The sequence below is a fragment of the Python bivittatus genome, unplaced genomic scaffold, assembly GCF_059951505.1.
Source record: "Python bivittatus isolate LINGU-HERP-01145 unplaced genomic scaffold, Pbiv_v1 ctg000000_np1212, whole genome shotgun sequence".
NCBI classification, from domain to species: Eukaryota; Metazoa; Chordata; class Lepidosauria; order Squamata; family Pythonidae; genus Python; species Python bivittatus.
Genome location: NW_028277028.1, coordinates 2,035,476 through 2,056,651, shown reverse-complemented (window position 1 = coordinate 2,056,651; position 21,176 = coordinate 2,035,476). Strand labels below are relative to the sequence as shown.

The window sequence follows — 21,176 nt, the reverse complement described above, 5'->3', positions numbered from 1 at the left end:
TAGAACACCTTCAGCTCTTTACTTGCTCACATGGAACAGGGAGTTGAGAAAAGGGGTGGGCTTCAATCTGTGTCTCTCATCAACCACATAAATAAGAAAATTCTTATCCTGACCGTTAGCTGGAGAAACCCCCCTCCTTCTCCCCTCTCTCAGTTCCCTCCTGTAATTAATTAGGACTCCAACATTTCCACTGAATTTTCTTAAAAACCATTACACCATTCCATAGACTAATGGAATAGACTAAAACCACAGGGTTCAGTTAAAGATGAACATAGCATCATTATAATGAAGGATTCTTTGTAGAATCAGTTTAAATACATGGTAGCATTTCAAGTAATATTCATATCAAATTTCAACTGCAGCTTTGGAAACAGATCTAAACAATCTATCTTTGAAATTTTTCCCATTTTCTTAACTAAGTGTGGATGTGTGTGTGTATACATCCACTAACCTCTCCCTTGTGGAAATCACAAATTTGTTCCAATATATAAAACCCCACATATAATTTATAAAAATCTATCTATAGCATGCAGATATTCTGATTGAACCTGCTGTATTCTGAAATACATTTTTGAAAGCCAAGTGATGTACTTAATGTGTAGCTGTAGCCAATCACTGTTTCTTCTCGTGTCCTGCTTCTTTATAGGAGATCCACAATGGGTTTTCATTATACTTAGCATTCCCCTCCAATTCTTTATTTGTTTTGCATCTAGGAGATGGGAAATATTGTGATGACATGCTGCTATTTTAAGTAACAGGATCAGAATATATGGGGCAGTTGCAGTCATGTATTTAGTCATATCTATGATGTTCAGACAAAATGGATTCTGCTGATAACAATATAAAGACACGAACAGAACTACAGATAGATAGCGAAATAGGTAGTTTAATATGACTGAAATTCATAAAGGGCTATAATCATGTATGGCATAGTACTTTTGCAAATCATATTTTATCAGTAGATTTTTTTTCATGAAAATCAAGAATTCTAATAAATAATAAGTACAGTCAATTAACATATATACTTAGTTAGAAATAACCTTGGAAATTTCAGGAAGAAATTTATTAAATTGTTTTTCTTTCAATTTTTTATATAAACACAACTTTAATTTGTGTTTTAATGAAATGAAATGAAATGAAATGAAATGAAATGAAACCAAGAAGTCTGCTACAACTTAAAAAGAATGTTTATATATTAGCTCCAAACTGGCTTCACAAGACTGCGTGATCCCAGTTGGAGTTTAGTCACATAAATTGTTCTCAGCTTTGCAACAGTAGTTATCCAAGGGAAAAGTTTTTTTCTTTCAGAAATATGCTTTAAGTGCTTTAAACCACTTGGTTTACACCACAGCCAATGGAATCCAAGCATGGGAACATTTATTATGGAATATATAATAAATCAATGAGCACCGGAGGTTTTTACAGCTAATTATAAGAAAGTGTGATCCATAAATGCAGAAGGATGTGGGATCACACTACTTATTCTGCATGAGCAGCTGAACTCTTGCACTTACGCTTGATTTTCCAGATCATGCAGTGCTTCTGAGTGCTTGAAACATCTTCATATTTTCAGTTCAGCTGAACTTGAGTGGGCACTCTTGGCAGATTCTATTTCAGAGTACGGAGATGGGGTACAGAGCTAGGAGAATGCAAAGTATTAAGGACAAGACAGGGGACATATTGTTACTTTTTCTCTCCATCTACAGATTGTTCATGTAATTAATATCTATGAAGATACATACACACTTTCTTAGTAATCATCAGAGCAAAAAAAAATCACTCCATACACTTCAGGTATATTATTCTCTGTAATTTACCTTTCATAACATGTTATACCTTAAAACACAAAAATCTTCTGTTAATGTGTATGACTGAATAATACAGATCAGTGCTTTCAGAGTTTGGAATTAATATTTTTGCAACAACTAGGTCTCAGGCATTATATCAGAAAGGGAAGGAGCCCAATCCTATATGAGTTAGAAATGTATTCTCATTGATTTTATTAAGTCTGATTACATACTTGTTTGATCTGTGGCTGATCAGACCCCACCAGTCTGCCATAACTTCATACACTCATACACAACATTACACACACATATTTTTGTAGTCTAAGGCTGGCAATGAACCCAGAAAGTTCATTGAATCCCTGGTGTTCCACAAATTCTGTAGGAATTTCATCATCTCTGATGTATGGCTTAGTTTGTTTTACAAATTTACCTAACAACAGGCCAATCCATTTTGCCCAAGATTATCCTCTCTGGATGCCTTTTCCTGATCTTATTATCCAGAATCTTCTTAGTTTATGATGTCAGGGCATGGACTGTTTTCCCCAGAATTTCCAAGCTTAAACAAGGACCCCCTCCAGAACAGGATGGGGTGTCACCTAACCTGTAATAGGCTTATGAATACATACATACAACAGAGGTACCTTTAAACATACTGTTTTAAAAAACCCCAACAAACTACTCTTTTTTAAAAGTAGACATTTTAATTTTGAATCGCAGAACTGTCTCCCGCCAAACCAAAGACAGCCCGCTGCCCATAAAGGTTGACTCATGAGGGTTTGAATTATCCCCTGTGTTTGCAGCCTGCTTTGAGTATAAAGTTCCCTGCAGGCCATCATTCATCACTGTTGTTCTCTGTACAAGGAGATGAGTCACAAACCAGTCTCAAGGCCTGTATTGTATCATTCCTTTCTAGTCATGAAGAGGTTGCTTTGTCAGGGACTCCTCTGCTATCAACCAAGTTGATTTTTGCAAAGTTATTTTTGAGATTTGGGGATAAAAAATGGTTTGAGGTGGAATGTGTCCAGAGTGCTCCTCTTCCATATGATGATTGGCTTATATTGCTAGGGGAAAATAGAAAGATATAAAAATACAAAGCAAAGCACCTCTCTGGGACTGAAATCCTTTGTATGTGTTGTTATTTGCAGTGCATGCCAAGAAAGTCATGGGCGCAAGAGCCAAGCTGGCGAGCTAATTAAATATATGAATGTATATGTTTAAACAGCCTTATAAAGGAGCATTGGAAATCTGCAAGATGAGCGAATATCTTATAACTTCTTCCGCAGGTGCGAGGATAGCTACAAGCCATGGACTTTCTGTCCTGCTTCTTGTTTGTGGCTTTGTGAAGGGTGCTTTGCTTTGATCTAAAAAGTGCTGACTTTTTCCAATATCACTTTCTCTTCTTAAAGCAAAGAGCAAATCGCCTGTAAAATCTACGGAGCGGACAGCAAAGTTGACCCTAACCTCCAACCACCACCCTGCACCCAATGTACTCTAACTCTCTACACAAAGGAGCACCTTCTTCAGGAAACACATACAAAATAAAATAAAATAAAACATTAAACTTTTTTTTAAAAAAGAGAGAGAAGAGGCTAGCACCAAGTCTCTTCCTTTCTTTTGAATCTATCATTTTTTTCTTTTTCTTTCCCTCTCTTTTTTATTTTTTCCTTTTTGAGGGGAACTGGAGCAATGTAACAGAATATTGTTCAATGTGGCAATGTACCTTTTTCTTTTTCTTTACTTTTCTTTTCCTTGATTCAGACAAACAAAAGTGCTGAATTCCCTTGACTCTTCAGCTTTTATTTATATATATATATATATATATATTTTGTATTATCAAACTGGACATGGTTCTTATCCCTGGAAAGTCATAACACTAAGCAGAAGGATAATGAACTCAACCTCCCCATACCACATCTCAGCAAATAACCTCTCCAGCTTACAAGATGCAAACAACACTACCAGGATGGCAGCAGAGGGAAACACCATTGTCCTTTGGAAGAACTTCTTTTCTAGAAGGCAAAACGTGACAAAAATCCAGCACGGCTAATAAATGCAAGAAGTCTATAATGACAGAAAATATGCAGGAAAGTGTTGGAGCCTCTGTTGGGCTTTCTTATCTGTTTTTGTTTTTGTTTTTCTCTCATGATTATTTATTGCTTTCTTTCCCATTTGATGGTGGCAATTACTAGCCTGGCCAACCCCTGTGGAGTACTTGAAGGTTTCTATAAATACATATTTCATTTGTGTGTGTTCTCTAATTTGGTGTTTTTTTTTGTTTTTTTAAATTTTGCAACTCCTGTATATGCATACTTAACTTACATTCTGTAAACTGCTTACATGTGATACAACGTCAGACTAGATGTTCCTTGGTACATCTTACAAGCCAGTTTTGAATAGTATCTCAGTGTGGTGCCACCAACTTGACATGTCTGTTTCCTTTCACCAAAGCATTCATTTTAAGTTGTAATTCAGTACTATGTGGGATTTTGTAATTCATGCAATCACTTTCCACTGGCCTGAGCCCTTGCAGATAGCAATGCAACCCTCTGTTTACTCTGTAAAAATGCACATTAAATTTGTTATGGTCTCCAGCAGGAAGTATTTGAGTTGCACAGACATGGTGGAATTATTTCTGGGATATCTTTCATCAATTATATATAGCCCTGAAAAAGGGGGGGGGAATAGAAAGGAAGGAAGGAAGGAAGGAAGGAAGGAAGGAAGGAAGGAAGGAAGGAAGGAAGGAAGGAAGGAAGGAAGGAGAAGGGAGACAGAAAAAACACCCTGATCTCTGGTTGCGTGGGCTTTCTTTCAGTTTTGATACTAATGAAAAAATTTGGTATACTGACAACTAAATTTACTCAGAAGATAGGAAGTTGTCTCTTTTATGAGGCTATTAACAGAATTATATTCTAATTGACTTGTGTATTTGATGTGATAATGAGGCAGCCTATAAGAGAATGACATTTGTCTGTGAAATCAGATTTTTTAAAATGTCCAGGCCTTCATATTTCCTAGCTAAATGAGCACCAACAGCCTAGGAATGTGCTAAGAACTGTATATTAAATGAACTCATGCTCTTGTTAATGGCATACAATCTCAACAAATAAGCCTCAAGGGAAAATAACAATGATTTATAATGAGCAGTTCTTCTCTTGCTGTAATACAGAGTGCAACTCACTCTACTGAGTAGCGTTTTTTGAATCTGAATCTCTGATCCCATCCACATATATAGATTTATTTTAGTTTTTAACTCACCCCAAAAAATATTTGGCATAGGAGTATTGCTGGGGATTATTTGATAGTGATTCCTTTTTCTCCATACAGAACTGTTTATACCACCTTGGGACCTTTGGAAGAAAGGTGGGATGTAAGTAATTTGCCAACAGCAACTTCTTCATGAGTGTATGTGCAGAGGAGCTGGAATGCCCATTAAAACATTTTGTGGCACCAAAATGACAGCACATGAGAGATGGCCAGAGGCCAAGGAGGCTTAATCTTCCAAAATTAGGGCTTGAGAAAAGTTTTTTAATTTCTTCATTTTCTCAACCTTGTGTGTTCCTTAAGCTGTTCCTTAAGAACCAGATTAAAGCAAAGCACTAAGTGTGAATAGTAATAGAAAAACATATACTCATAGTACATATAAAACTTAATAAAGAAATCTATAATGCAAGAGTCTGGCAACCAAGTTATTAAGAACAAGAACTCCATTCAGCAAGTCACTGAAATGTGAAATAGACTTGGGAACAAAGTATCAGCCTCATGAGTAACTAGCTAATTTTCTTTTTAAACTTCTTGCTGCCAGCTGACACCATCATCTAATTTCTTTCATCTCCCACTCATTCCTGCAGGCTTAAATAAAAAGAACTGGGGTTGTCATGAGGCTGGAGGGTTTAGGAGAAAGGGGCATCTTTCCCTTTTCTCTCCTCCCCCATCTTAAAAGGATCATTCCCTGTACCTCAGAGAGCACACGTAAGATTCAAATCAGAGAGCTTTATTGCCAGACAGTGACAACACTCCAGGACAGTGGGGATTAAAAAAAAAAAAGTTATCTCCTCTTCACCCCTCCAAAGGGGAGGTTTCAGTTTCACAATACACAGCTGTCTACAAGATGTTATAAACTGTTATGGCTCACATGGATTAGGTGTTCTCCTCCACCCCCATTTTTTAAATTATTTTTAGATTTGTTATGGGCCCACACATGGAGGGAGCCCCATCCAAAACATAGCTCATTGTTTTAAATGATAAAATGAAACAATACTTTATATTCAAGATAACAAAATTAATCTGTTTGATATTTCAGTGTTTCATATTTCTCTACATGCTCCTGATTATTGGGCTGCAGAGTTCAACAAACAAAACACTGGATTAAAAAAAGGCATTGATGTAGGATGCAGCAAGAAGAAAATGGAGAATTCTAAAATGAGCATTTTGCTCGTGGGCCAGTCAGAGTCTGAAAAGGGTCATATCTCAGTCTTCAGGTTTTGAATCTCACAATTATTGTGCAAAATTCTTTTGCTTCAGTTTTGTAAAATGGTATCGTTTACAACTGATATCTTTTTGCCTGAATTCCACCAAATATTTGGAAAGTACTACTCACTTTGGGGGGTCCATTTTATTTTTAAAGGTGATAGATATGGGTCCACCCAAGTTCGGTACTGGGAACAATGATGAAATTGAACAATCAATAATTTTTAAGACTAAAAATCCTTACATGGGAAAAATATACCCAGTTCTTTCTTATTTAATATTTCTTGCCTACAACCAAAATGAGTCCAGGTATTGAGCAGTAATGCAAATGTTACACTTGGTCATTTGAAGCAATATCCTTCTAGTGATTAAGAGTGAATGCTTAGATGCTCTCTGGTAAATCACACTAAATAATACCACTACCACTGAAGAAGGGATTTTTATTTTTATCTATTTTATTTGTTTTAGAAGATATGGATGTTTCTCATAGGGTGGAACTTCAAAGAGCTTTTGAAGGAAATAAAAAGGATTTCAAATAGATTAGTGAAATTTCTTTCTGTGTATGTGTGGGCTTGCATGCAGAGGACACTTAGTTTCACCAGAGACTTACAGTCGTGTGAAAAAGAAAGTACACCCCCTTTGAGTTCTATGGTTTCATGTGTCAGGACATAATAAAAATCATCTGTTCCTTAGCAGTTCTCAAAAGTAGATAAATACAACCTCAGATGAACAACAACACATGACTTATTACACCATTTCATCATCTATTTTACAAAAAGAAAGCCAAAATGGAGAAGCCATGTGTGAAAAACTAGGTACACCTTATGATTCAATAGCTTGTAGAGCCACCTTTAGCAGCAATAACTTGAAGCAATCATTTTCTGTATGACGTTATCAATCTCTCACATTGTTGTGGAGGAATTTTGGTCCACAATTCATTGCTTCAGTTCATTGAGGTTTGTGGGCATTTGTTTATGCACAGCTCTCTTGAGGTCCCACCACAGCATTTCAATCAAGTGGAGGCCTGGACTTTGTCTGGGCCATTGCAACACCTTGATTCTTTTCTTTTTCAGCCATTCTGTTGTAGATTTGCTGGTGTGCTTGGGATCATTGTCCTGTTGCATGACCCAGTGTCAGCCAAGCTTTAGCTGTTGGACAGATGGCCTCATATTTGACTCTAGAATACTTTGGTATACAGAGGAGTTCATGGTTGACTCAATGACTGCAAGGCGCCCAGATCCTGTGGCTGCAAAACAAGCCCAAATCACCACCCCTCCACCAACATGCTTGACAGGTGGTATGAGATGTTTGTGGTGATATGCTGTGTTGGGTTTTTGCCAAACGTGGCACTGTGCATTATGGCCAAACATCTCCACTCACTTTGGTCTCGTCTGTCCAAACGACAGTGTTCCAGAAGTCTTGTGATTTGTTCAGATGCAACTTTGCAAACCTCAGCCATGCTGCCATGTTCTTTTTAGAGAGCAGAGGCTTTCTCCTGGCAACCCTTTCAGACAAACCATACTTGTTCAGTCTTTTTCTAATTGTACAGTCATGAACTTTAACATTTCACATGATAACTGAGGCCTGTAGAGTCTGAGATGTAACTCCTGGATTTTTTGCAATTTCTCTGAGCATTGCATAGTCTGACCTTGGGGTGAATTTGCTGGGATGTCCACTCCTGGGAAGATTGGAAACTGTGCTGAATGTTTTCCACTTGTGAATCATCTTCCTCACTGTAGAATGATGGACTTTCAATTATTTGGAAATGGCCTTATAACCCTTCCCAGATTGATGGGCAGCAACAATTGCTTCTCCAAGATCATTGCTGATGTCTTTACTCTTTGGCATTGTGTTAACACACACTTCAATGCTTAAAACCAGCAAACTCCTAAAACTTTGGCTTTTATAGAGGTAGTCACACTTGCTGATGATCAATTAATCAAGGGCATTTGATTAACAGCACCTGGCTGCTACTTAGCCTCTTCATACCTATGGAAGCAGTAAGGGTGTACTTAGTTTTTCACACATGGCTTCTCCATTTTGGCTTTCTTTTTGTAAAATAAATGATGACATGGTGTAATATGTCATGTGTTGTTGTTCATCTGAGGTTGTATTTACCTACTTTTGAGAACTGCTAAGGACCAGATGATTTTTTATTATGTCCTGATACATAAAACCATAGAACTCAAAGATGGTGTACTTTCTTTTTTACATGACTGTACACTGGTGTGAATAATTCATCCACAGACTTCTTTGGGCAGAGGTAGGTAATGTTATGAATGTCAAAGTCTGTAATGATGCAAGGGTTCAAAGTTGCTACAGGTTATGCCCAGTGAAATAGTAGAATTGTGATTCATATTATGCTCCATGGAGAGATACTCTTCCCACTCCACTCACAGAGATTCTAACCAGAAGCAGCAGATAAATTAATGTAAGAGCTACACTAGAGGTGGCATTATTTGTATGAATCAACAAACTGATAAAATGTGTATTTTTCTGATGTGAATATTGGCTACATGAATGCCTCAGCAACTTAGAACTGTAGAAGGGTAGGAAGAGAATTCTCTGGGACTTAACTTGAGATGCAAAGAGCAGCTTTACGGCAACTCCACACCGTAATCGAAGATGTTTGTTTCTTAACCCAGCTTCAGGAACTCCAGATTGGAGTGAGCTGGTGCTGGGCTGGTGCTCAGTCCAGACCAGTATTTCTCAACCTTGGCAGCTTCAAGATTTGTGGACTTCAGCTCCCAGAATTCTGGGAGTTGAAGTCCACACTTCTTCAAGTTGCCAAGGTTGAGAAACATTGGTCCAGATCTTGGCCACCACTGGATCTGACTGGTTGTTCCTCTGATTCTGGCCCTTCCTATCCATGCGAGGAAGGCAAACCTCATTGGCTGGATCATATGTGGGCCAGACTGCCATTTCTTGCCTTTACCTTTTAAGGATTGTTTCTCCTCACTAGTCCTTCTGATTTCCATTTGCTTTCCCAGATGTTTGTACCTATGGATGCCTTTCCACACCCTTTCCACATTACCTCCTTCAGACTCCCCCCCCCCCTTTTATGGTACCATCATTGTTTTGATGCTACAGTAATCAAAGCAACAGGGAACAGTTGTTCTTTTGTTCCTACATTCCTTTGAGGGTCCAGGGAAACTTTGTAGCATGGAAGAACTGATAGTTGAGCTTCATTGAAACAAAGTATCAATGTGCCCATATTTATACTTTTTTTCCCCAAAAAGGAAAAGGGAAGGGAAATAAAGTTTTGCAATGCTGTAGTTAGAGGATGGGAAAACAAGGGGAGTATGCTTCACTGGGCAAAAACTGAAAAGATGCCCTTTGGGAGATGTAAGGGTGGAAGGGTTGAGGATAGTTCATTGACTTAATGGGCCATTGTTGGATCAACTGCAGGATTATAAAGATCTTGCATGATCTCTGGCTGGGAATGGGATGGAGGTGTTGTGTCCATCCTTGCTCTTTTTGACCTCTAAGCAGCTTTCAATACCATCAATCATGGGATTTTTCTGGACTGGCTTTGGGGGTTGGGTGGGCAGCACTGTGTTGTGCTGGTTCTCCTTCCTCCAGGGCTAATTCCAGTCAGTGTTGGTAGGGGAGGAGAGGTCCAGCCCACGGCCTTTGCTAAGCAGGATGCTGCAGGGCTTGGGGCTCTCTCATCTCCTATTTAACATCGACATGAAGTTGCTCGGTGAGGTCATCCATTGATTTGGGGTGAGGTATCATCAGTATGCAGATGATACCCAATTATACATCTCTATCCTAGACCATCCAAGTGATGCCATGGAAGTCCTGTTTCAGTATCTGGAGACTGTGGGCGTCTCGATGAGGAAAAGCCAGCTTCAGTTCAATCCTAGTAAGACCAAGTGGCCTTGGGTTTTAGGACCCCTTGGTTCTGGGGACCTTCCATCTCTTGTTATGGATGGGGTTGCACTGCCCCAGACATATCCTGAGTGCAATATGGTCTTCCTGGACTCGTGGCTCCTGCTTGATGAGCAGGTGGCAGCCGTGGCCAAGAAGGCCTTTGAACAGCTTCATGTGCACCAGATGTGCTCATTCCTGGAATGGGAGGCCCTGCTTACAGTAACTCATGACTTAGTCATCTCCTGATTGTATTGCATATCCTGCAACACAGGCTACATGGGCTGCCCATGAAGAGTATTCAAAAAATTTAGCTAGTGCAAATGTGGCAGCACAGGCAATTATGGGCACTGGTCGTTTGGCCCATGCGACAGTTCTGCTTTATGAGCTGTGCTGGCTACCAGTATGCTTCCAGGTGCAATTCAATGTGCTGGTAGTTATCTTTAAAGAGCTTCATGGCTTGGAGCTGGGTTACTTACAGGCCATCTCTCCCCAGTGGTCTCCATCCTGTTAGATCCAGCAGAAGAGGTATGCTCCAGGTCCCATCGGCAAGAGAGTGCCATCTAGTGGGACCCAGGAGGAGGGCCTTTTCTGCCATGGCACCTGCCCTCTGGAACATCATCCCCCTAGAAATCAGACTTGCCCTGACCCTACTGGTCTTTCACAAGGCACTACAAACCTGGCTTTGCTGTCAAGGCCATGATAGTATGGGTGAGCCCATTTCAGGGTTAGTTTGAGTGTTCATGAATGTTCTCAGCTGCTGTTTTTATGATATTTCTGTTTTTAATTTTGGTTGTTTTTTATTGTTTTTACTCTGCTTTAATTGTTAGTCACCCAGACTCATGTATATGAGATGGGTAGTCTATAAATAAATAAAAAATATAGAGACCATAGCAGACCAGCAGACCAGGATGAAAAATGGCTACACAGGGCAGTGGCTAACCACTAAAGGAGAAGAGACATGCCAGGCACTGCAGCTAGTTGAAGTTGGGGCTGCTGCTAGACTTGAACATCTGCTCTGAAGGACTTAAGACAGCTCTGGTCAGAAGGCATCAGTTTTAAATCAAAGCTAGGCAATGCAGATGTGAGGTGTCTTTGTGATCAGCTGGGAGTGGGAGGAGAACAACGTTATCCATTCTCGTCCTCAGGAAGTGGTGAGTGGCCTGGGCCAAGCAAAAAGTGGAGGTCTGCCCCAGAGAGGTAAAGTTAGCCTGGATTATGGCAGAGAAAGAAAACTCCCCCTCCCCTATTAAAAATTCATCACAGATGCTATTTTGATTTTTTTTAAGTTCACAGCAATTGAATACTTATTCCTTTTTTAGGAAACAGGGGCAACTTCAAATACGAAATGATTTCATATGACAGAAATTAAAATATATTCTGAGGAATTGCATGACTTTTGCATCCAAGTCTAAATTGGCTTGCCGTTCTGAACTCTGCAGAGGCAGCATGCAGCTCCTCTACGTCTTTCCCCGCGATCAACAAAATTCCATATATCTGCCTATTCTGCCAAGTTATAGTAGCATTTTGGGGAATTTAACTACAGTTATAAAAGTAACAGGAGCTTGTCAGATATCCTTGTTTCAAGGACATGAGGGAACGAACAAAACATCTTAAACTCATGTATGGATATATGGTTAAGAAGACAGGTGAGTTAAGTGTTTGCTCAAGTTTAATAAAAGGTCTAGGAAGCCAGGGCAATCAACCTCCCTTAAGAGGAAACCACTCCACTGAACAAAAACGTTCACCCAGCAAGAATGACAGAAAGGTCTAAGCACATGCTATCTCTGTGAATAGCTGCCTACTGGATAGAAGTCTTGAAAATGGGCTCACTGCACTGAGCTCACTGGTTCTCAGGAAGGCTGAAGTCCTTTACAGAAGAGCTAAGAGCTCCCTAGCTGGAAAGAGTAGGGTACATCAGGAGGTTCAGCCTGACTTGGGGAATCCATGGAAGAAGGAGTCAGCCTGTGGAGTTTTATTCACCTCTCCTAGTTTCTAACTGTGTGACAAGGAATTACTTCATGGAATTGTTATGGGTAGCAGTGTGGAGCCCCCAAGTTTATTTAGCACTAGGAATATTATTATATGGTCTCCCAGCCAGAACTTGGGATGATCTTGAGATGGAGAATAAAATCAGAGGAGCATTCTAAATAGGCCAGAAAATTCCACACATACAGAGACACATTTCTAAATATCCTAAATGATTGTTCTAGAACTATTTTTATGGAACTAATGAAAGTAAGCTCAATTTGACTTGATTTGGAACTATGTGAAATAAGTTTCTGAGGCAGTTGAAAACACTGAACTACAGTGCTTTGGGTTAAATGGTAATTAGCAAGAAAGGTAGGATTTTCATTAAAAAAAAGAGAAGGAGGAAGAGAAGAAAAGAATTATAAAACAGAAGTGAAGAGAATCAGTTCTTTCCGGGATTCTTTGCAGTTATTCAAAATAATAGTAGAATATATACCACATAATTTAAAAAGTCCTACAATGCCCCAATGGATACAAGTATATTTAAATAGCAGAATCAAGGATGTTCTTAGAACTGAAAAAAATGGAAACCTTGCTCAGAATAGAATAATAAGGAGCAACACAACTGTTGGATAAAAAATGCAAGCAGATAAGAGGGATGATGATGATAACGATGATGATTTGAGGGACATGTCACAATTTAAAAAATGCAACAGCAACAGGAAATAATCTAGAAAGGATGTGGACCCACTAGGTAAAATGACATGCTGAAAGTAGATAGTGTTTTTTATAAAAAAAGTATTTGTGTCCATCCTGACTGCGGGAAACAAAGGAATAGATACCTATTCCTGATTTATTTTTATTTTTATTTTATTTTCAGAGAGGGAATCTGAAGAACTGAAGTTAATAGTGAGAAGAATTGAGTAAACTCTGGATCACATTCAGTATCCTGCTCCCAATGTACTTAAATTATGGTTTATTGTTGACCATAATATCATTAGTTTCCTCCCCTTCTACCTCCTCCTCCTCCTTTTTCTTCCTTTTTCTCCTCTGCCTTAGATGAAAACTCATAAGTTCCCCCAGGCACCCTACTTGTGGAATACAGGTAGTCCCCAGTTTAAGAATGAGTTCCATTCCCAAGGTCTGTCCTTAAGTCAAATATTATGTAAGCTGGAACAGTATTATTGTATAATACTATGTAAGTAGTATTGTGTAATGAACTCAAACCATTATGTATTTAACTTGAACCATTGTGTATTTAACTCAAATTTTGCTACAATAGGCTCTGTTCTTAACTAGGGGACTCCCTGTACTTGTGACTAAAGTCATTCCAAGAAGCAAAATACCCAAGTGGTATGTGAACATTTTTAACTTAAACAAAAATTTTAATTTTTAAAAGTGTATAGTTCAATTATCAGCCTCCATAACTTCCTCTATAATATATACAGGATGATATCAATTATGAAATAAACCTTTGGGCATTCCAAGAACTATGCAAGCATAGTTGAGAGCTGTAATTTCTGTGTATGTGTTTGTGTGTGTGTGGAGAGAGAGTTTAAAGCAAATCTTTTGCCTTTAAATCATCACACAAACACAGGTAGCCTTTTTAGCCATCTTCTTTCCTAAGACTGTCCTTGTAAACAGGTAGAAATGCAATGTCCTCCTGTTGATATTCCAAGAAGCAAGGGTAGCTGTTAAACCTGTCACTGAAGCAGATTCCTTGCAACCACACCAGAACAAATTTATGAATATTCTTCCCACCTGCACACTTTTATGAAGGAGACAAAAAAAAAAAAAAGATGCAAAATGCAGGACTGCAGCTCAACATAATAATAATGTGAGGTTCTTCTTTATGAATGCAAGTCACAGTCCGATTGATGCTGCCACCACCTTGGTTTTTAAAATGCAAAAGAAACAATATAAAATTATTTTCAAAGTCCTCAAAACAAAATTGTTTTGAAATCTCTGAACATTAGGTCCAGATGGATGAAGCGTTTATCTAATCTAAAAGCTGATCAGCCCTACAGAAACCAGACCTAACCTAGAGATGGGGCAAAAATTTGTTCATTAAATGTGCATTTTTAGTGAATCAGCATAATACTCATGTTTTGAGCTAAGATATGGAATGCAATGCAATTATCTTTGATTTTCACTGAATTTTCTAATGCAGTTATTGATATTCTCTCTCTCTTTCTCCTCTCCATATATTAGGGACGTGGCACACCAAACATATGCAATGTTAGGGAAATTTCACATGAAATGTATTTTACAGAGTATTGTATATCAAATCTGATTTGTATATCAAATGTGTATTTTATGGGGGAAAGTATGTGATTTAATTGTGAATTTCTGTACATTTAAAAAATGGGTGGAAATAGAATAGAACAGACTTTCAGCTGACCCTTGCAAAAGTGACCCAAATCACAAATAGACCGTCTGCTGTCCTGGAGAAGACTTGGAGAAGTTGTGATGCCACAATGCATGGGCTGTAAGCACTTTGTGAGATGAGTAAATGTTAAAAGGAGCAGACACTTTGTGTGGGTGCATGTGCTCGTGTGCACACAGATATGCCTCTCTCTCCATGCCAGCTTAGAATCTGAGGAAGTGAGATCTGGTTCATAAAAAATCTATGAACTACTCTTTAAGAACTGCTATCAGAGGACTCTTTTGGGATTTTGTTATGACAAACTGGTCTAATTAGATATAAATCATAATGGTAATCTAGCCAGCTATTCAGCTGTTTGGATTGAGCATGCATAATAAAAAGACTTCTTCCCAACCTTCACTCCCCATCTGAAAATCTTTGTTATCCTGTTATAGCTGGAAAGAATATTTGCTCTTGGCTATGTTACAGTATGTGTAAATGTCAGCTATTCTATACAGAGCTAAAAACATGATGGACAAATGGGATCAAATTACACATTTCAAAGGTTATTCTAGCACAATTACTTTAGCTGAACAATGCTAAGTACATAGTGCATTATTTAACATGAGTCAATATAAATAGCTTAGCTATCTGGTTAGTATTTCTTGAATTGAATTTTATTTTTCCCCTTATCTGAATATTCAGCACTGCTACTTTAGGCATCATTTCTTGAACAGAAAGCATTATACAGATTGTGGCTGTTTTTTAATCAAGAACCATCTTGTTGATGTAATGCAGGTCTGTGCCATTATACCAAGCTATCAGTCAAGTTGGATCACAACCTTTCAAGGGTTTGTTGAATGTATTTTATTCTTAGCTCAGCCAACTTAGCAGGGAGAACTCCTTTGGGAAGAAAAGTCAGGTTTTGGATAGTAGCCCTCCACCACCAGAGGCCCATCACCTGAGCTGCACACAACAATCTCCTTTTTCATAGAGGCAGCATGAGAGATTTCTCCATTGTACCATGCTTTTTGGAAGTTGTATCAATATCTTGCCCAAGGACCCCAAAAAACTAGGAGTTCATGCAGCAATCTGTGATGAACTGCTTCTAGACAACAGAGATTTTACCAGCCCACAAAGCTCTTTTCAGCTAATATATTTCTTCCTCAACACTCTGCCCTTTGACCTTTTCTTAAGCCACACATTATGAGATAGGTTGTGTATGAGATATATCATTGGGATATGTGTATCTTTTTATGTCTGTGTGCAAACAAAGTTTGCATGAGAGTGAAAGATTCTCTTCCCTTTACTGGCATCCAATCCCCAACATACATGCTCAAAGCAAAGATGCCTGGGAAACAAATGTTTGCCCACACCTGTTTCACAAATAGCATCACTTAACTTTGTGTTTGGTTTGGAGGTCACACATAATAAATATCTTGTCTAGCTTAGTGGATCTCATTTTTAGTTGGAGAGGTTTGATTGCCCTATAATTCCATGGGGACCAATGTGTTATCCCAGGAACTCTGGGTGCCCATGCCCAATCAGAACAAAGAAGACGGAGAGATCTTTTTAAAGTTTATTCCATGCAGAAGACACTTAGGAATATTTTTGCAAAGCAAGCACCCATGCTTGTCTTCAGCAGTACAATTTATACATTAGCACACAGGGAAATGGTAAAATCTCATTGGAACACATCATTAACTCTGCCTGCTCTAGGCAGGCACAGGAAATCCCTTATTTGGTCTTCTGGGAATGCATCATGGTGGGAGTGTTTTTCATTAGCAATACAAAGTGGTGGAACAAAACAAGTGGCATCTCTTATTATAGTGCAAAATAAGACAGGTAAGGTTTTCCATCAGTAAATCAGGATCTGCACAGTAAATCAGCAAAACAAAGCAAGACTGGTAACGTTTGTTATTTGCAAAACAATCAAGTCTATGGTAAACAAGGAGGCAAATGAGCACTTGCACCCTGTCAAAGGTCATTCAGATACAGATGTTAGAGCAATATAACAATTGTTTCTTCCCAGTAAACAAGGCAACAATGGTAGTGCTGTTCATCAGTGAAATAATCAGGTCTTTGTGAAGTCTTTGTAGGCCTCAGGAAGCAATAGCCTGAGCACTTGTAAATGTCATAATTTTCATCTACCACTTCAGCTTGGGTGGACCTGCAAGTGACCTGGTGTCTTCCCTTAAAATATGGAGAGGTTATACAAAATATTGAGATGGATACAAGTTATAAAAAAATGTACAAAATATAACATTAAATACAAAGTGACAAATATAAAATACAAGTACAGAATGGCTGAACACTGGCTCATCAAATGTACATTCTTCCTGCATGCAATTACCGGTATGTACAGAAAGTAAAAGATCTCTAAGTTCTTGTAAGCCAATGCCTGTCTCAGAATAAGGCCAATTAATATATTAAAGTACATTTTTCAATAGAAGCTTCATTTTTTCCCCCCTTGTAAGAGTTTACAACCACCATGGAATATGCAGCCATGTGTTCTTTTTGTGGCATGCCAGTGGATGGATGGGTGGGAGAATACAGAGAGAGAGAGATGAGATAGATAGATAGATAGATAGATAGATAGATAGATAGATAGATAGATAGATAGATAGATAGATAATTTATAGATATCAAAAGGGGAAGGGAAATAAAATGGTGGGGGGGGGGTTGATTGGTTATAAGTTGAATGTAGTGATATGTAGTTCCCTTTACCTAGATCGGCATTTGCTAAGGGGTATACTTAGAGTGAGATCCATTTTGATGTAATGGTAAAAGGCACTGGGCTAGAAACTGGCAGACCTAAAGTTCTAGTCCTGCCTTAGACACAAAACCATCTGGGTGACCTTGGGCCAGTCACTCATGCTCTCAGCCCTGAGAAGAATGCAAGGGCAAACCACCTCTGAAAATCTTACAAAGAAAACTGCATGGATTTGTCCAGGCAGTCACCAGGAGTCAAGACTGACTTAAAGGCACCAACTCCTTTCTCTACCTCAAAAAAACAAAAAACAAAACAAAAAACACCACCTTAAAGTAGATTAACAGCAGTTGTTTGCTTTCTTGTGCTTATCTTAAGCCAATACTTTTAAATATGAAGAATTAAGTATTTTTACATTGATTGACATCAAGGTAGGCAGATGGATTACTATTATTTTTCTGTTTGTTTATATCATGCTTTCTGTGGGGTTTATTCTGTGGTTTGCTTTCTAGTCACCTATCTTCAGATTCTTGACCAGGAATCAATGGAATTTGGGAGTGAGGAGGGATAGCTCCAGTTCTGCAAATAGAAAAGAATGGTGGCAAAGACTAAGACTTAGGAGGACCCCAGGACTTAGGAGTGCTGTCTAGGCCAGCCTCCTAGCAGAGAAAGGCTAAGGGAGAGGCTCTGAGGGGCTGGACATTGTGCAAATGTCATGCACGTAAAGACAAGCAAGCATTTGCTGTTGGTCATTAGCAAATATGTAGCACAGAAATAGGTATCACAAAAATAATCATAGAGTGCAAGCAGCCCCACCTCACCTCATCACCTGCCTGTTGAAAACTCATGAAGCAGCTCTATGTGCATATTAACTTTACAAATAAATGCTCTCCACACAAGAGGGAACCTGATGAATCCAGAATCCTCCTTTACATGGTGGAGCCCTGGATCCCTAGACTCACCTGCAGATTCACATGGCCAAAAAATGCATAAGCTGGCACATTGGTGGAGAAAAGCAGGACTACACACCACGACATTATTAGCTCCTTGTGCATTCCTTCAACACATAAGAAATTTCAAGTTATGAAACAAAAATAGAATTCACTGTTTAGATCAGACACATTAGATTGTAATTCATCAAAGGTGAAATTAACTTTGTTGGAAAGATCATCAATTCATGGAAAGAGAATATACCAATACTCTCTTAAGTCATCTGAGGAAATTAAATGGTGAGGTAGACACATACCCCACAAAATTCAATGATGGGGAATTTTGATATTGTGATAGCTACTATCACAAAAATATTAGCCATATTCTACTGGAGGATACAGCTACTAGTTATGATGACATTATATGGCATCTAGTGCTGATGGAAATAAGAGTACTACTATTGCACTTCAGTCCTTCTTATTGGCATTTCTTTGGCTGCTGTGAGAAGTATGACACCAGACTAGATAAAACATTTTCCCATTCAGAATTTTATTTCTAAGAAAGTCAGCTTAAGGTTTTTTTTTTTTAAAGAAAGTCTACTGTATATTATAGAATTAGAAAGGAAAAATAAATTAAAAAGTATGTATTTCATTCTCAGAGTTCATCAATTTGTTATAAATTTAAGTTGGTGCTTCAGTAACTAATCAATTCTAGTTTATAAGTCTGTAAATAATCAAGATAGATTGCACTCAGGATAACAAGTGGAACAGAGGAAGCTTATCTGTGGTACTGTGAAGATACTTTAGTGCAAGTTACCCACTCTGGTCTATTGGATCTCCAAAATTGGATGAAGAGATAAATAAGACATGGTGAGGATGGGAGTGGATCACTTTACAGCCTTTTAATCCCTGATAAACAAGATAAACAAGTTATTTCCAATGTCAGAGCTGGAGTCATGATATATAACTCTATGACATACAGATACACACATGTCCTGTGATTGACCCTCATGTTTTTAAATTAACATTAGGAGGAGAAGCTGTCTAGACAAGCTAGCTGTTTCCATTTACTTTACTGAGAGCCTAGTTAAGCATGAGCTGTGAGATAACAAACTTTCCACTCTAATCCCAGTTGCATAATTATTTCCCACTTTTGGCTTCCCTGCTAGACACTTCACAATGCAGCTAATCGCCATTAATATGTAATCTTCCCTGGCTGATGCCTAAGCTGAGCAACTCTAGGGGAGGGTGGAAGAGAGAGGTTGAGGTACTATAAAATTTGCCCAATGAAAGCAAGATGCCACAGCATTTCCTCCTCATTGCTATTTTAGTTCACCGCAGCAGGTCAAAGGGGGAATATCTCCGATGGTGTAAGCATTTGGACTTTCCTAATTAATCTTTATTAATTGTAATCATCCTGATGTCTTCCCCGTGTATACCCTCTTGGTATCCAACCAGGAAATGTTAACCCCCACCCCCCCCCATGGTTGTTTTTATAGTCATTTTTAGAACATCTATACAAATCTGCTCATTTATCCCCTTTAAATTTATTCAAAACTAACATTCAGAAATAAATCCACTACTAGACAATACATTGATCACAGAGGGAAATACTTCTAGATAATTAATAAATGGAATAAAAACATTAAAGGTTCAGTTTCAGTATAAATATCTGTCAATTGATTTTGACTGTATTTTAGGCTTTGCAAAAGGAAAAAAATGTTGTGTTTAAATAAAGAACAGAAACTTTAGCCACTTTTTACTCAGTGAAATAAAGACAAGGATTTTCTTCCACAAAGGATTTATTTCTGTTAGTGATTGATAAATAATCCAGCTCCGTGTCAGCACTGCAACAGATAGTTAATTGCACTCAGAGCACTGTGTAACATCAGCACTTTAGTTTAGTGATTTTTATTTCCTGCAAAGAACACACAAGAGTATATATTTATAGAAGCTGATCTATATCAGCACTCAGCAGAGTTGTTGGGCCAAGTCTTGTAATAGACCTTTTTCTTTATATATTGCTGTACTTTGATCTTATCAGTTATTGTAGATAGATGTTACAGCAGAAGAATTGAATTGCATACTTTTTTTATATTTATTTTTTAAAAGTGCTCTAACAAACAAGTGAGAGAAATGCAACAAAGAAAAAACATTTTAATATGTCATTATAACAGCGCACAATTACAATTCTATATATACTTATCTAATGCTAGTATTATTCAAGTATGTATATATTTCTAATACATTTATCTAACTATCATTTTTTAACCTACTGTATTTTGTATAAATAAGCCCCATATTTCATTATACTTGTCCATACAAAGTCTGCATCTATAGGTGGCAATCTGCTCACAGGTGGCAAGTGCAATCAGGTCTTCAATCCATTGAATGAAAGGGGCCATGCATTTATCTTTCCAGTGCTGCAATATCAGTCTTTTGGCCATAATAAGGGCACAGAGAATCCATTTTTGTTGTCTGGTTGTCAAGTTCCATGTGTAGGTATATAGTTCAAAAGAACATTATCCTCTGAAAATTTTAGCTTTTGTTGCACAATCATAATCCACTACTTTCTCCCAAAACTTGTTAAGTATAGGACATTGTAGAAACATGTTTTAAAGAAGCATTAATCTTGTTACATCTCCAACAAAATGCTGTTTTTAACAATCCTTTTCTATACAAACATAATGGAGCCCAATAAATTCTAAATATTATTTTTTGTTTTATGTCATAATTTGAGGTCCATTGACACTCTTGCTATAGTTTTATTTCACTCATGTCTAGATGCTCTCCCACATCTAGGTAATATAGGAACCTTTAATTCTTTATTCCACTCATTTCTTAGCATCTGTATATCAAATTGATTTATTGATGACAAATATCTATACAAACTAATAGTAAGTTTTTTAGTTTTAAAAGATTTAACAAGTTGTTCTAATATCTCAGGTGTCTCAGAAGCTGAAAACTCTGCTGGTCCAAACAATGATGTTAACAAATGTTGTAATTGTAAATATTGCCATTGGGTTACATCTGTTAGATATTTATCTCTTAACACAGAGTATGTTAAAAATTCA

The 21,176-nt window shown here is 38.0% G+C and overlaps 1 protein-coding gene across 10 annotated transcripts in view; it reads left to right on the top strand.

The window, feature by feature from the left end:
• VSTM2A (V-set and transmembrane domain containing 2A) overlaps window positions 1-14,868 on the top strand; it is a 152,073-nt gene extending 137,205 nt beyond the window's left edge. For 6 of the 10 annotated variants that reach the window (XM_088133412.1, XM_088133501.1, XM_088133452.1 and 3 more), the window contains one exon: window positions 3,194-4,456. In XM_088133412.1, the coding sequence (XP_087989538.1) occupies window positions 3,194-3,282 (89 nt within the window). In that variant the 3' untranslated portion in view covers window positions 3,283-4,456. Of the gene's footprint in view, window positions 1-2,932; window positions 4,457-12,978 lie in introns of those variants that run through there. The other 4 variants (XM_088133207.1, XM_007432238.3, XM_088133276.1 and 1 more) reach the window with 3 other exon arrangements.
• The last annotated feature ends 6,308 nt before the right edge of the window (window positions 14,869-21,176 follow it).